This window comes from Idiotropiscis lumnitzeri, chromosome 4 (assembly GCF_059441095.1).
Source record: "Idiotropiscis lumnitzeri isolate Australia: NSW breed Sydney's pygmy pipehorse chromosome 4, RoL_Ilum_1.0, whole genome shotgun sequence".
Classification (NCBI taxonomy): Eukaryota; Metazoa; Chordata; class Actinopteri; order Syngnathiformes; family Syngnathidae; genus Idiotropiscis; species Idiotropiscis lumnitzeri.
In genome coordinates, this window is record NC_142394.1 from 13,552,923 (window position 1) to 13,567,527 (window position 14,605).

The 14,605-nt window shown below is 37.6% G+C and overlaps 2 protein-coding genes across 2 annotated transcripts; both read left to right on the forward strand.

Annotated features, from left to right (window-relative positions):
• Positions 1-797: 797 nt before the first annotated feature.
• Positions 798-4,824, forward strand: cd74a (CD74 molecule, major histocompatibility complex, class II invariant chain a). The gene is made up of 8 exons (XM_088294453.1): positions 798-1,004; positions 1,779-1,945; positions 2,704-2,798; positions 2,911-2,967; positions 3,046-3,132; positions 3,213-3,324; positions 3,960-4,163; positions 4,274-4,824. The coding sequence occupies exons 1-8, from the start codon at positions 925-927 to the stop codon at positions 4,276-4,278; spliced, it is 807 nt and encodes a 268-aa protein (XP_088150579.1). The 5' UTR covers positions 798-924; the 3' UTR covers positions 4,279-4,824.
• A 2,552-nt stretch (positions 4,825-7,376) lies between these two features.
• Positions 7,377-14,586, forward strand: LOC148338209 (uncharacterized). Its single transcript, XM_088293751.1, has 16 exons — positions 7,377-7,468; positions 7,536-7,586; positions 7,662-7,790; positions 7,949-8,023; positions 8,112-8,194; positions 9,308-9,418; positions 9,587-9,736; positions 10,951-11,087; positions 11,164-11,375; positions 11,448-11,507; positions 12,136-12,259; positions 12,521-12,642; positions 12,755-12,886; positions 13,109-13,276; positions 14,252-14,402; positions 14,479-14,586. The coding sequence occupies exons 2-16, from the start codon at positions 7,581-7,583 to the stop codon at positions 14,535-14,537; spliced, it is 1,719 nt and encodes a 572-aa protein (XP_088149877.1). The 5' UTR covers positions 7,377-7,468; positions 7,536-7,580; the 3' UTR covers positions 14,538-14,586.
• The last annotated feature ends 19 nt before the right edge of the window (positions 14,587-14,605 follow it).

Genomic DNA, 14,605 nt, shown 5'->3' on the forward strand with positions numbered 1-14,605 from the left:
CATGACCCTAATGAAAATAAGCACAACTGAAAGTGTATTGATGGGGAAAACCCTCTAAAAACACGTGATTTGCTGGCATATCCTCTTGGCCAGGACTTCCTTGAAAAAGAGTTTTTTAATCTCAATGGGACTTTCCTGGTTAAATAAAGGTTAAATAATGTATGTGTGGGTGTGTATACATATTAGTGCTGTCAAGTGACGAATTTTTTAAACTAATCCCCAAAAAATCCATGATTAATTGCGATTAATCAAATTTTGAACAACTATTTATTGCGAAGCTTGTATCAGATATTTACTTCAATAATATCTTGGAATTGATGGAAAATCACCAAATATTGTTGGTTTGCAAGGCCCAGTGGTAACTTGAATGCAGTGTTTTGTTCTGAGACCTGCTAAAGATGTACAGTTGATATGGCACAATATTTGCAAAGTATGCAAATTATTTTTGAAGTAAATCAAACCGAGTTAACCGAGTTAGAATATCTAACTGTTAAAACATTTTGGATTAATCGCCTGAGTTAACGCTTTAATTTTGACAGCCCTTATATATATATATATATATAAACCCCGTCTTTAAATTCTGAATTAACTAGCTAATTGGTAAAACATGCTTTTTCCATTAATGTGCTGTTAGTATTCATTTTTATGACAAATACTCGGGCAGGCTCTGAAGTCAGTACGCTTTAGGATCTTCTGCCTCTACCAACAAGTGATGCATTTATAAATTGGCCAATCACAGCTTTGCGTTTACTTAGCCCGCCTACTTCATTTGTTTTTTTTTTCTCCTCTCCGGTTACCAACCTGTCTGGTGTCTCTTCCTTGTTCTTGAAGGGAGCTATATATACAGGAAAGCTTCGTTATAGACCCAGTGCCAGTGTGGGCGCAGTCGTGTGTCAGGAAGAAATATCGAGGCAAAGCCAAATAATGGAAGAGGCTGGAGAAAACTCTCCTCTGGAGAGGACAGGCAGTGCTGAAGGTTTGATTGGTGGGGCAAGATCCAGAGGGTGAGTACTGGTACCAGTTCTGAAAGTCCAGATGAAATCTATTCATTTTTAATTTCAACCATTTTATTGTTTCCCTTTCGTTTTTTTTTGTATTTAACTCTAAATAAGGATAATAATAATAACAAAGAGCTCATTTACACGAGGAACAAATGTTTGTAAATGCGTAGCAGTTTTATACTTTCGGTTTTCATTTCACGAGGAAAAGTTTTTTGTTTTGTTTATTTTTTTGTTTGTTTTATTTATTTATTTATTTTTTATGGAGAAAGTCTTATAATCATATTAACCAGTCTTTTTTTCCCTCAAACTGTTGAATTTGTAAGTCAACTTCCTCCTCCTGGGACCTAGGTGCTTCTAATGGCAAGCACGATCATAAAAAAAAAAAAAAAATGCCAAGACGTTTTAATATATATTTAGTAAAGTAGAGATACGTCATTTCGAAGTTATGAACTAAGAGCGGTAGAATACCTCACCGTGCTTGTTTTCGAATTAGCACTTGTGTTTTACATACAGATTTACCGAAACTAGAGCCCAATATTTCAAATTAATGTGTTATATTTCTAGGTAACTAACCACGAAAATAAAAAATGCTTTAGTGATTATTTTATTAATCAATAATTGAATTAAATCTACAAAAGTACTAATCAAATAAGTGCTGTTTGTGATAGTGAAGTTAATGTCCAGCATCTATGCAGATATTTGTCATGTTTTATGTTTAAGTGGATCCATGCAAGTGACTCTGAGCTGTTAAATCATTCTTCCTTTCCCCCTCCTCAGTGGCTCCACTGGCTACGCCCTGAAAGTGGCAGGCCTGACGACGCTGGCATGTCTTCTGCTTGCCAGTCAGGTGTTTGTGGCTGTCATGGTGTTTGACCAAAGGCAACAGATCCAAACGTTGCAGAAGGACTCAGACAAACTTAGCCAGAAGCTGCATGCATCTCAAGGTAAAATAATGCAACGCGCTGCGTGGCGTTACAGGGCACATGCAGACAAAACAACCATTCACACCTTTGGATAGTTTAGCATGTCTTGGGACTGTGGGAGCATGTCAGAGAACTTTCAAAAAAGCGACACAAGCAAGGGGAAACATACAAACTTCACACAGGAGGACTTGAGCTCAGATCTAAACTCTGAAGCCCTTGACTGTGAGGCATACTTGCAAACTGCGCCGGATGTTAGGTTTATGTTATTTATTATCGGAAGTGTTGCCCAAACCTTTTGGAAAAGAGGCACATATTCTACACAGCCCCTCAAAAAAAGTCACGCAAATTGGATATGTAAATTGTAGCCTCTGCAAACTCGTGGGTTTTTTAAAAACTATTTTGCAATCAGATGTTTCATACTAGAATTATAGAATCACTGTAATTGACACACATAATGCACAGCTATGGATAGCAAATTAAATAGATTACAGAGTTACATGGTTTACAAGTACCACATAAATTCTGTAATTTAGTTTTTTTTGTACTGGTACTTCTGCACAATTCAGCTGATAGCGAACTTAACAGGAAAAAGAAGTTTAGTGTGCTTGCTGGTGCGCTTGCAAGCTGTTTATTAGTCACTTTTTTAAAAACAGGTACGGTATTTGTAGGTATCCATGTCCAAATTGACTTACTTTTCCTAACAGCTAATTTCAGAAATTTAATAATGACTGCAACAACATTCTCAGGACACAATATCAGTTTCAAATTTGTCCCCACAGTGGTTCCAATAAAGATGAACGAGCCAATGAATCACTTCCCAAAGATTAATTTATTTGAGGACTTCGACTCACTGGCAACCAAGGCGCCCGTGGAAGTAAGTTCTACCCCTTCCTATCTGTAATCAAATATAATATAAAAGGAACAAACATTATAACCTACAATATTATTGAAAATGGTTATTATTAAAACGATTTTTTTTCTTTCAGAAGGAAGAGAAAAAGATGGATTTCGTTGGCGTGGATGAGATGATTGGTCTCATGGAGGTAATTTGCGCTCCGGATCTTTTTTTTTTTTTTGTTATCCTCATCATTTTAACTAAGCAAATGCGGTGACAATTTCAGGAGAACTTTGAGATGCCCAAATTCAACGAGAGCATTCTGGGTAACCTGAAAAGCCTCAAGAAGCAGCTGAACCAGATTGACTGGAAGGTGAAGCAACCATGTTCACAAACACCAACACACACGCATACAAATATATTATTTATTAATTGAAAAAAATATTTTTGCAGAGCTTTGAATCTTGGTTGCGCAACTGGATAATCTTCCATATGTCTACAACCCCTGCGATTGGCCGGCAACCAGTTCAGACTGAACCCCGCCTACTGTTCGAAGACAACCCTCGTGAGTATGCCTGGTTATCTTTGTTTATCATGGCAACTCGATACTCAGGTCACGATACGTTACGTACCTCGATATGATTCGACATACAAAGTAGTCTGCTTCGGATTCTCCCGGAGATTTTTGGGCAGCGACGAGACTATCTTTTGAGCATGGTGTTGTTTCTAGTGGTAGCGCAAGTTGGAAGTATTACTAGTCTATGTTTGCAGATTGTGTTTGTTTCATCAATTCTGTGGTTTCCTTCTTTGGCTTTCAAACCAAAATGAGTCCAAACATCTGCCTTGAGAGATGACAGTGCTTCAAAAATTTAGTTGGCCATTTTCCGCATTAACTTTCCTCATTTCGGTGCTTCTTTCTCATGTGTTTCACAGGTGCCACTGCGCCCCCTAGCTTCAGTGAGTAGTATCGATACTCAGAACTAGAATACTGTATAGTTTTTAATTAATATCGGTAGGTACCTCTGTATCAATAATAATTAGAAAATAATTAGTTTCAGCAGGCTTTTCAACGGTCATAATTGAAATAATAATTCCCTATGAATTATTTCCCACTCTGCCTACTCTGATGCTCTTCACTACATCAGACTCAATAGACAAACTTTACATTTAAGTGTTTTTCCATTTCAATCTTCCATTTAGGATCTTCCTCTAAGACCAAGTGTCAAATGAGGGCAGAAGTAGAAGGCCGATCACTGGGTTCCTTCCGTCCTGTGTGTGACTTGGAGGGTCGCTACGAAGCCATTCAGTGCTGGGTCTCCATCGGTGTCTGCTGGTGCGTGGATGTTGACAGTGGCGATGTCATCTCTGGCACCTCCACGAGAGGCCGCCCCCAATGCGACACAGGTAGCGGTTTATTTTAGGACTTGTGATTCATGTGAGGCTGTCAGTCACGAATGTTATCAGATGAAATTGATTTTTTTTTTAATCTACTCTATATTGTCTCCCTTTTACAGTTTGAAGAAGTGAAGCCAAGTGCTGATTAATTCTTCATCTGCTTGATGTACGCAATAATCATTTCACTTCATCTACTGTAATGGGACTAACGAACTACAATTGTGGGGCCGGCTGCATAATGTGTGATTGCTTTTTAAGTGGAAAGCTTTTGAATGTCTTTCCTCATTTTCATCTAAATATCAAAATAAATCACAGAATATTTGTTTATTTTGTTTGCCTTTAAAAATATTCAAGGGGGTGATTTTTTTTTTTTAACAGATTCCTTGTATTGGCTCACATTGGTTTATGGTAGTCTACTTAATGAACGTCTGAGTGTATTTTGTCTGCATAATCTGGTATTTGGATTATCTTTTGTCCATTAACTGCTTTACACCATCATGCAGATTGACATTGTGATGCAGGCAAAGTTACACTAAAATTTGTTTTTTGTTTTTCCTACAAACTTGCATGCGAAATATATATTGCAAAGCTTGGGTGAATCAGTTTAATAGATTAACCAATAATTTTATTTGGGTGGAAAGAAGTTGGAATAAAGTTTGTTGTGATTCAACTGTGCCTCTTAGGCTCGATTTATTCATTTATTTTTATATATTTTGATTCAATCAATATCTTTGGTACAATTCTGCACTAACATCCTGCAAGCAAAAGCTAACTAGCAGAAAGTTGTTTGTTTTTTTGTTTTTTTAAAGATGTACAGTGCTGTGCCATCATTGTCAGATTTATTAAACCTTGGAACTCCATTTGTGTAGTGTACTCTCTTGAACCATTTCTAAATAAAATTACATCAAAACATAAAGAAAAAAATACTAACTTCATTAGAAATAAACATTTGTAGGCATAAAAAAACATTTGCAATATCAAGTGTCTTGTTCAGCTCATAGTAAAGATCTGTTCTCAAAAATAATTCATTAACTTCATTTTAAATAAAATTTTCAGATAATTTTCAGGTTATTCATGGTGGCATATGACAGTTTGCGTTGACCCATTCTGGTATAGTGGACACTAGATTTTGAGGATAATGAAATTGAATAGCTTACCGAATATTAAATTCATTTTATGATCTTATGTTTACATAATTTAATAAGTATTTTAAAAGAACATTTTCCCTTATCCCTTCACTTCAACCCATTTGAGAACCACAAATGTTGCCAGTGCCACTTATTTCTCATGGTCAAATGTCAATTTTTATTAAATACTTAATTTGTTATCTTACAAACCTTTGGAATAATAATATTTAATATTATTTCGCACTTGAATTTTTTTTCACTGGCCTCTATAAATACATTCAGAGGCTGCACTGACACTGTTGACGAAAGACTCATCTGGTGTGTGAAATGGGTCAGGAGCTCATTAGTTGCTGTATTTTCTTGATATTTCATCATTTAGCAATGACATGGGCCATTAGCTCGAGTTAAACCAACTTCACAGTACTGAAACAAGCCAGAAATGAGGCAAAAACAAAAAAGAATTGTCCTGTACTTTAATTTCTGCCTTTTCCAATTATTCTAATAAATTACACTTTGGAGCATATAATGTCTTTTGCCAGACTCAACCTTTCTTTTTCATCTTGGTAAGCATACTCCTTGAGTGAAAGTAGATTGTGTGTCCTTAATAATTTAGCAGAGTGTAATATAATCCATGTCTGCTTGTGGCCATGCAAACTGTACATAAGCGCAGCATGGCCTCCAAAGGCACAAAAGACACTGTGAGTACTCATTATTTTGCAAAAATGGCAAAATGGCTGATCTTTTATCTGTTAAATCTCCTGTGACCTTTATTTTTTTTTTCTACAGATGGTAATAAGGAATGTTGAAGCGGTAAAAGTGGGAGTTGTACTAAATGCAATATCAGGTAAGGCTTGTTCTGACATGTTAACCTACGATACTGGAAGTGAGTTAAATGTGTGGCAGTGTGATGAACGTTAGCACGTCTTCCTTGCAGTTCGAGGTTCTGAGTTGGAAACTTGGTGTTTGCATATTCTCACCATGCTTGTGTGGGTCGGTATAGGCAAGACCGAGCAGCAGGAGTAATCTTGAAAAAGTATTTATTTCGAAAATCTTGAACACGGAAAACAAGGCACTTTGGAATCGTAAAAAATACCGAATTAATAAAAGCTCCAAAGGGTAAAGATAAGATTCAAAGCAGGGCTGTTGTGTTTGAGTCTGGACTCGACACATTTTTGTTGTCTCAGACTTGACTCTGAATCCTTTGCATTCGACTCAGACCATTCAATTTATAATGAATAAATATAAATAAATGATAATGAATAACAATTTTTAAATAATTTGACCGAGTCAAACTATGTTTTTATTCCTCAAATGTAACAACCTCCTTCAAAAAAAAAAACGTAAAGTTTTACTGATTATCAAAATATCCATCTGATTGGTTAACGTGACCACAAGCGCCAAAGCACGCGTCATGTCAGTTGATACTGGGGGTAATAAAATTTGATTTTGCCAACCAACAAGAACTGGCAACTACCACACCTTTAAAAAAAGAACAACAACAACAAAAACATGATGCAACAGATTGTGTAAGAAGACAAATTCTGACGCATACGGCACCAAATTTAATTTTGTTCGACATTTGCAGAAAGGCACCACAAAAAGAGTGAATTGTTTTTCTTGTTTTTTTTTTTTTGTTTTTTTTTTGCAAACACCGTTAAATTACGTAAGCAAAGGGTTCCATGCCTTATCGAAGAGTGCTGAGCATAATGACATTTCTCTCATTTGGTGGTTGTGAAAATTGCATTTTTTTGTGTCTTAAGGTTTACTCTTGGACTTGACTAGAATCCTGAAAATAACGAACCAAAACTGGGAATAAACTCACTACACTAGGAAAAAACACAGGGCAGGGAAATGTGACTGATGACGAAATCAAAAGGATGAACTGCCAAAAACGTAAAGAAATTAAATACAAGCAACATGTTTACGAGTTTCACCTGGATTCGGTGAGTGACTCGAGGGAGCTAATTGGTTGACGCAAGGGGTGGGGCTGATGAGAACAGGCAGAAACAAAAACCTAACAAGCAAGACAAGACATGAAGAAAGAGACATCGGCAAAACATCAAACTAAACTCAAGTTAATCCAAACAAAGTTTGTTTCTGCACAATGTTTATTTTTCTGTCAAAGGTAAAGAGTGCGTCTTTATTCATGAGGATGGACGAAGTTTGGATTACATATCAAAAGAGGAGGTACATCTCACAGTCACCATCTCCAAAATATTAAGAACTCGCCTCATTTCAATGCTTCTCCAAACAGAAACCACAGCGCTTGTCGTTTGACCAAGTCGTGACTGTAGAAAACATGCAGGTAACAGCACGTCTGTTCAATTTGAGTCTTGCACGATAGAAACCAGCTTTAAACTGGTGTACGTGTCTCTGACAGAGTTTCCACGGAGAGCTCTTGCAGCCACTCACTGATTGCACGTGTGGAGGTTGCAGTGGGACACTGCTCATATGCGGCGCCTCCATGGAAAACATCGGCACGCTGATTGACGATGTTATCGTTCAACAGGTTTGTTACAGTTTTGTGACATTGCCTCAGCTTTTCATGCGGGGAATGTTGCTCGTCACACTGAATGCAACCAGTGCCAAGGAAATTAATAAATAAATATATATATATATATATATATATGGTCACCGTGTTTGTTGCCTACCTTGTGTTTCTCTCAGGTGCTGACAAATGTGTTCAATCGTGTGATGCCACCTGTGAAAGAGGACCTGTTAGTCTCTGTGTACTACATTCAGGTTTTTTTTTTTGTGTAACATCATAACATGGCAGCGTGGACATGACATTGTGAACACGTGTTTTTTGTTTTGTTTTGTTTTTGTGCAGTTCCATCCAGATGGCAGCACGGCAGACCTCTTGAACCCTGACACACAAACTCTAGAACTTGTCTCTCATCCGGTCCTCGGAGGGTGAATTTAAATCAGTTTCCCATACAATGTGCCACAGTGATCATTAGGAGTGCCATGGAAAATTATCCAATTTTTCTTAATTGGTTCAAAATGTATTATTTGCTTCCTCCGACAACTGTTCATCTATCTAAGCCAGAGACTTATAGTGACAGACGGAACAATTACAGGAGAAAACTAAAAATGACAGGAGATGCAATTCACTTGTGTATCCATGTGATGCCATTCAAACAGGATAATGCATTTTGCCCAACAATACCGATTTCACACGAAGTAAATGTATGTGTACATTCTGATGAGCTCATGACTGTATTTCAGTACAGAATGGATGTAAAAACAATACACACCGCTGTTGTAATGTCAATCTTTTGTAAAATAATTAAAAAAAAAGTCCAAATAAAAACTGGCAAAATAAAATATATCTGGTAAAAGAAATAGAAGAAAAACAGGGGTGTGTAGACTTTTTGAATCGCCTGTCACATACTTTTGTGAACAGGAGCAGTTCAGCATTAAGATGCATTGCATAACATGACAAAAGTATAAAACATTTCAGTCCAATGCATTGCTCTCACCAGAGATGCTGATTATTAAACGTATTCATGTGTGAAGATCGTTTCAAGTGTGGTTGGCTGGTTGAAGTTGAATGTAACAAGTTTGACTCATCAACCAATTGGAGGACGGAAAAATGTTGTCGTTGCTGAGAGGCAGGCCGATGACATTGTGAGGACGAATTTACTATGAATCGGTCAGTACTCATGATTCTGAAAGCCTTAGGCAGATTCAATTGACATGGCAACACAATGAGGCTGAAATCGTATTGGACCAAAAATTCTAACATGCACATTATAGTACTGGAAGCAGTGCAGCCAAGAGAAAATGCGACGAAATGAAAAGAACAGACTGTTGGAAATAAATGAAAACAATTTCATAGAATAGATAGTACAACTTAGCTTGTAAATGTATTTGTAAATAACCGCTCATCACTTATGTAAACTACGTGCATTGGCTCAATAAAAGATGCGAAACTCTGGCAACGCTTTCAATGACAAATACTAACACTGACGCATGTACTTTGCTTTCATTACATTGAGAAATTGACTTTTGTTTTCCATTCAGTGTTATCAGAGGATTGGGCGAGGTGTGCGTAGGCTCTGCAGAGGAAGCTTACACGCTCTATAAAACATGCCGGGAAGCACAAAAGGCCAAAGAAGAGTTTATTTCTACAAGGTAGGTCAAATGAACTCTGGCTGTGTGAGGCAGAGACTCACACTGTGTGGTGCTTACACAACCTAGAAGTGTTTGACTAGATCACGTCAAAGGACTCACCTTGCCTGGCTCTTTTTTTTTTTTATTTGCTTTATTTTATTATTTATCGACTGCTTTTGTGTTCAGCAGATGTAGTTGGCTTTTCACAGTGGCAGTGGAGTGGAAACTCCGAGAAGGTGAAGAGGCCTTTCAGCTCTGTTGTAGCAGACTGCGGGTGTTTGGTCTGGTGGGAGGAGCCAACGGGGTGGACCTTATCGGGTCTGTTGACAACATGCACAGGTTTTACACAGTAGTCATCGTGATGTTTGCCATAAAGTATAATTGCAATGTAAATTTGGCTCAGATATGGAATATGAAAATGACCAAACCGTATCGGGATCCAGACGCACTGATACACAAATTTGACTACACTAAAAGACATCGTGGCCAGTCTTCAAAACTTCAACCATAAAACGTGCATTTTTTATTCTTAGTCCAACAGTTTGTACAAAACATAGCAACGCAGTTCATTTAGTGATTCTTCGGAGTAATACTATATATGCAAATAGATGCCTGTGCACCGTGATTAATCAAACCTGAAATGCTTTACTTTTAGTGTCTTTGAATACAATATCTAGAAAAACGATAACCACATAATTTTAAGAAATATCTGGCGGTGTTTACGTTTTCAACAACATTTATGGAAAATCACAATGGCCCACCAATGGCTATTATTTTATTTTATTTTATTTTATTTTATTTTATTTTATTTTATTTTATTTTATTTTATTTTATTTTATTTTATTTTATTTTATTTTATTTCATTTCATTTTATTCAGAACAGTCCCATGGGCTAATTTTGTTGTCTCTGGAAGCTACTTAATGCCCGCGGGCACCATGCATTCTAAGGAATGGCTTGGAGCAAGAAGGAGCCATGTCTCTTATGACAAAACTCCTTTCAACTCTGCATTTCTTTGCATCTGGGACATTTTAGTACACTGTGAAAATTGGCTTCTCTACAAGGGCAATTTTTAGGGTGACCAAATTTTAAGTGCGATGGCATTCATTCTTGGTTAAGTTAAATCAAGCAAACCATGGCTTTTGTGCAGTCGCTGACTTCACCAATGTGATGGGAGTGATAAGAGTTCGTCAGTAATAATGCTTCTCTTCTACTGACACTTCCAATTCTATCACCACAAACATTGTATAGTGCTTGTGGCGCTGTTCCAGATTTCATGGGGAAAAACCAAGAGTTGTGCAAAACACTCTTAAACATGCCATTCTCTGCTTCACTTTTACGCTTATTCCCAATAACGCCTGCAGTTTGTTTGTGTGAACAAGCAATTTAGCACCTGTTAGTCAGCCACTTACTTTGTAGTAAGTCAGTTCCTATGTGCACCTTGCAACGGATGTTTTCAATGACCGCAATCTAAAACGTCAAAGAAATGTTTAGTAAACGTTTTACCATTCCATATCATTGTTGGCAGCATTGTCATTTCATGTCATGTCTCTAGCGTCAACCCACTGCTGAAGGTTTTGGAGCAAATCCCACGTGAAGCCACCAAAACCGACCCGCTTTTGAATTTCCTTCTCAGCGACGCTCTCACAGGAAATAACAGGACGGCGCTCATCTACTTTATCCAACCTCAAGGTGCTTTGCTCTGCTTTTCCTCCACATTCAATCTAACCTTTGCTCACAAGACGAGTCTCACTCCTCCTCATTACAGGCGATTTGGATGACGAGACGCCATCTGCTTTAGCTTTGGCCCAAAAAGTCAAGCGTTTAGTGACGAGGGCCTCCCAATTTTGCTGGAGTCCAGAGAAAACGGAGCAAGAGATCCGAGGTCGTATTATGGAGCTGAGACATGCGATGATATCAGATGCGGCTAACGGGACGTATAACATCAGCAGGCTTGCTGAGCTCATCCAAAGCCTGCAGGTCATTTTGAGCGTCAACATTCAACTATGTATCAAATATATTGAACTCATATGTGAGTGGTTCCTTCAACAGATTGTGAAAGAGCAGTCGTGGGAGAAGAAAAGGGACTTGTCAGAGAGGATTAAATTCAAGGTTTGAATATTCCTTATTTGCCATGTGCAGACACAAAAACTGAACTATTCTAAAATTATTTTAATAAAGCAACAGGCGTGTAATACTTTGGGATTTTTCATCATCGTTTTTGTTTCCTTTTGAAGTTTTAATTAGTTAAAGCAGGTTTCTTCTTTTTTAATCTATTTTTTAAATGCTTCATTTTAGTTTAATTTTAATCCTTGATTATTCTTTTTTTTTTTTAAATATTTGCTGTATTTGCCGAGTGAAATCTAAAAAAACAAATAAATAAGGTCACTAAATATTGTGCAATAAAGTAAACTACAATTGTCAAACAACAGCATTACCGAAATAAATACATTAATAATGAACCCCGAAAGCCAATTAGTAAACTTATAAAAATAAAAGCAAGATTTAATTTCAGTTAGTTTTAAAATTATGGAAAATGTTTTCTCAATTTTATTTGGTTATTTCTTTAGTTTTTGTTATTAACAACCTTGCAAAGTAAGGTGTAGGAAGTTCAGATGTCGGTTGACTAATGTAGGAAATGTAAGCAAAAAGTCAAAAGCACAAATACATCAAAGGGTAGATACCACCACTGTTTTTATCCCCCCCACCCTTCCAAAATAATATTCTGTTGGTCTGGCAGCTGTTCGGGCCCCAAAAGAGCCAAATGCTCGGTCTCTTATCTGGAGGTGACAGCATAAGGAATTCAGAAACGGTGAAACGCTTGCAGGAAGAGTTGAGGCAGGAAATGGAGGCACATGTAAGAGGTAAGAAGACACACCACACTTCAGTACACAACTTTATTGACCCTTACAAATATCCTAAATTTGAGTTGTTGTTTTTTTATTTTTGCCAATGTTTAGATTCCAAATACTGTTATTTCCACACAAAATATGAACATGTTCCACAATATATCCGTTTATCTCACAAAATAATCCACATACTTCCAAGAATCGAATATATTTGATTGCACAGGTGTACCTAATGATGTGGTCACCGAGTGTATGTTCTGTTTCTCACGTTTGCAGGAGACACAGGAAGCGAGGAGAAAGTCCAGGAGAGCGTAACGAGGATCCTGCAGTTGTTGGAGACTCTCCGAGAGGAACCGATGAAGGACATTCCTGCAGAAAAATGTGACCTCTGTCTGCAAGTAACACGCTTCATCTCTCTTGTGCCTTTTCAATCAGTTTAAGCCTCTTCGTATGCACACGACACTCTCAGTAAAGCCCCCCCCCTCCCTGTTTCCTATCTTGTTTTAAAAGTTAAATGATGAGTATCAGTTGGAAGAATGCCATGCGCAGGAGCGTAGGAGGCAACTGAAGGAACTCAGCGGGAGATTAATTCAGCGGGAGGTGGAAAAAATGGAGAGAGACATGATGAGGGAGCAGCTTCCAGTAAGCTAATGAGATGAGCTGTATATGTTTCATGCTGTATTATTCAGTGTGTTATCCGTCTTGGGAGAGCATGCTGAGTCACTCGTCAAGCAGATTCATTGTGAAAAAGGACATCAATCAGTGCATTTTGTGGGAATTGTGGCCGAAACTGTAAAACACGCGGTAGTAACGAGAAGTAAAGCTCAAATGAAGAAAATAATCAATCTGCATATCCTTTGTTAGAGCGAGGGCGTGCAGAGAGAGCTGCTGGTGATGAGCCGTGAGAGACGGGTTCTGGTGCTGCAGATGGAGGCCCTGCGAGCAGAGGCCCAGCAGGCCCACAAGGACCTGCTGGAGCAGCGTTACGAGCATCAAAATGAGCTGCGGCGTCTGAGAGAAGAGAGCCTCCAGGTGTGTCCGAGCCGGTCAAAGTCCAAATGTAAAACTAATTATTCTTATTTAATCTTCCACTCTTTTACTGTACTTTTTAGGGGACTACTATGACTGTCTGCAGGTTATAGTTTAACTTCCCCTTCAAAATATGCAGACTTAATAAAATTAGCGGTCAACAATGTAACATATGTAGACAAACAATATGACAAAAATCACACAGACATATATTCTTTATCGTCTGCAAGAAATCTTGAAAAATCTCGACTATTACAGCGACTTACTGAGTCAGTTGTGTAAATGTTCTATTTAGGTGTTTTAATGTGTGAGTTACACAGTCGCCAAGTGGCCAAGGCATGCACAGAAAGGACAGCACAATGTCCAATGGAGTGATGTATTATAAAAAATAAAAGAAGTAAAAAACGGTTTAAGCCCTAACTGGCATCAGCAATTAAGTAGAAGAAAGTTAAAAAAAAAAAAAGAAAAAGGCAAGAGGATTTGTGAGAAATTTGTTTTATATACAATAACTACTCCGTATAAATACAGATGGACACATTTACATTTTCTATTGCTATTGAAATATTCATTAATGTAAACTGCCCTTTGTGAACAAATATAACACAGATCAAGGAAACAGGACAAATTTCAACCCAAGATGGATTTATGTTTACCTAAATGTATTTTTGATGCTGAGTTTAAAAAACGTCATTAGTTTTTTTTTTCTAGTTTTTGTTAAAAGCTTGCACGATATGGATTTTACCCTGCCTTGTAGTATGACGTAACGGAAATATGTTCTACCTGTCCCACCTTAATTCATAAATATTACTGAATATATATTATTAGATTTTATATATATATATTTTTTCTAGTATTTCATTTGCACTAAAGCCTTGTTATTAAAAAAAAAACTGTAAATCTAGTTAGTTGCTCACTTGAAATTTTTTGACACTGAGAACGAAGCGTGCCATGTTGTTTTTCTTTCATGTGTCTCGGAAGGTGTTCAGGAGGTTTCATGAATCGAGCGAGGATCTGAGGAGGACGTCTGAGGCCAGATACAGAAGCGTGCTCCTGGAAGCTGTGCACGATGCCGTTTACCTATCTGCGCAAAATCAGCAGTTACATGCTGACAACAAGCAACTCCATAAAGGTGGATTTCGGTCGACACTTGCTCTTCCTACACTGTGCCTCACTTGCTTGAGTTTTTTTTTTTTTTTTTATAACAGCTCTGGGGGAGTTGAAGGATACTCTGACCAAGCAAGGTGAGCACAAGGATTCTGTATAACATCCCCAAACCGGGTATATGTCAGTAAAAGATGCAGATGTATGATCATTCACCGGACCTTATGATAA

Coding starts and splice junctions, on each gene's coding strand:
- cd74a (XM_088294453.1), top strand. CDS start 925: ATGGAAGAGGCTGGAGAAAACTCTCCTCTGGAGAGGACAGGCAGTGCT. Junction 1,005..1,778: donor GGTGGGGCAAGATCCAGAGG/GTGAGTACTGGT, acceptor CCCCCTCCTCAG/TGGCTCCACTGGCTACGCCC. Junction 3,133..3,212: donor TGAACCAGATTGACTGGAAG/GTGAAGCAACCA, acceptor ATATTTTTGCAG/AGCTTTGAATCTTGGTTGCG.
- LOC148338209 (XM_088293751.1), top strand. Junction 9,419..9,586: donor GAAGAGTTTATTTCTACAAG/GTAGGTCAAATG, acceptor TGTGTTCAGCAG/ATGTAGTTGGCTTTTCACAG. Junction 14,403..14,478: donor CAACAAGCAACTCCATAAAG/GTGGATTTCGGT, acceptor TTTTTATAACAG/CTCTGGGGGAGTTGAAGGAT.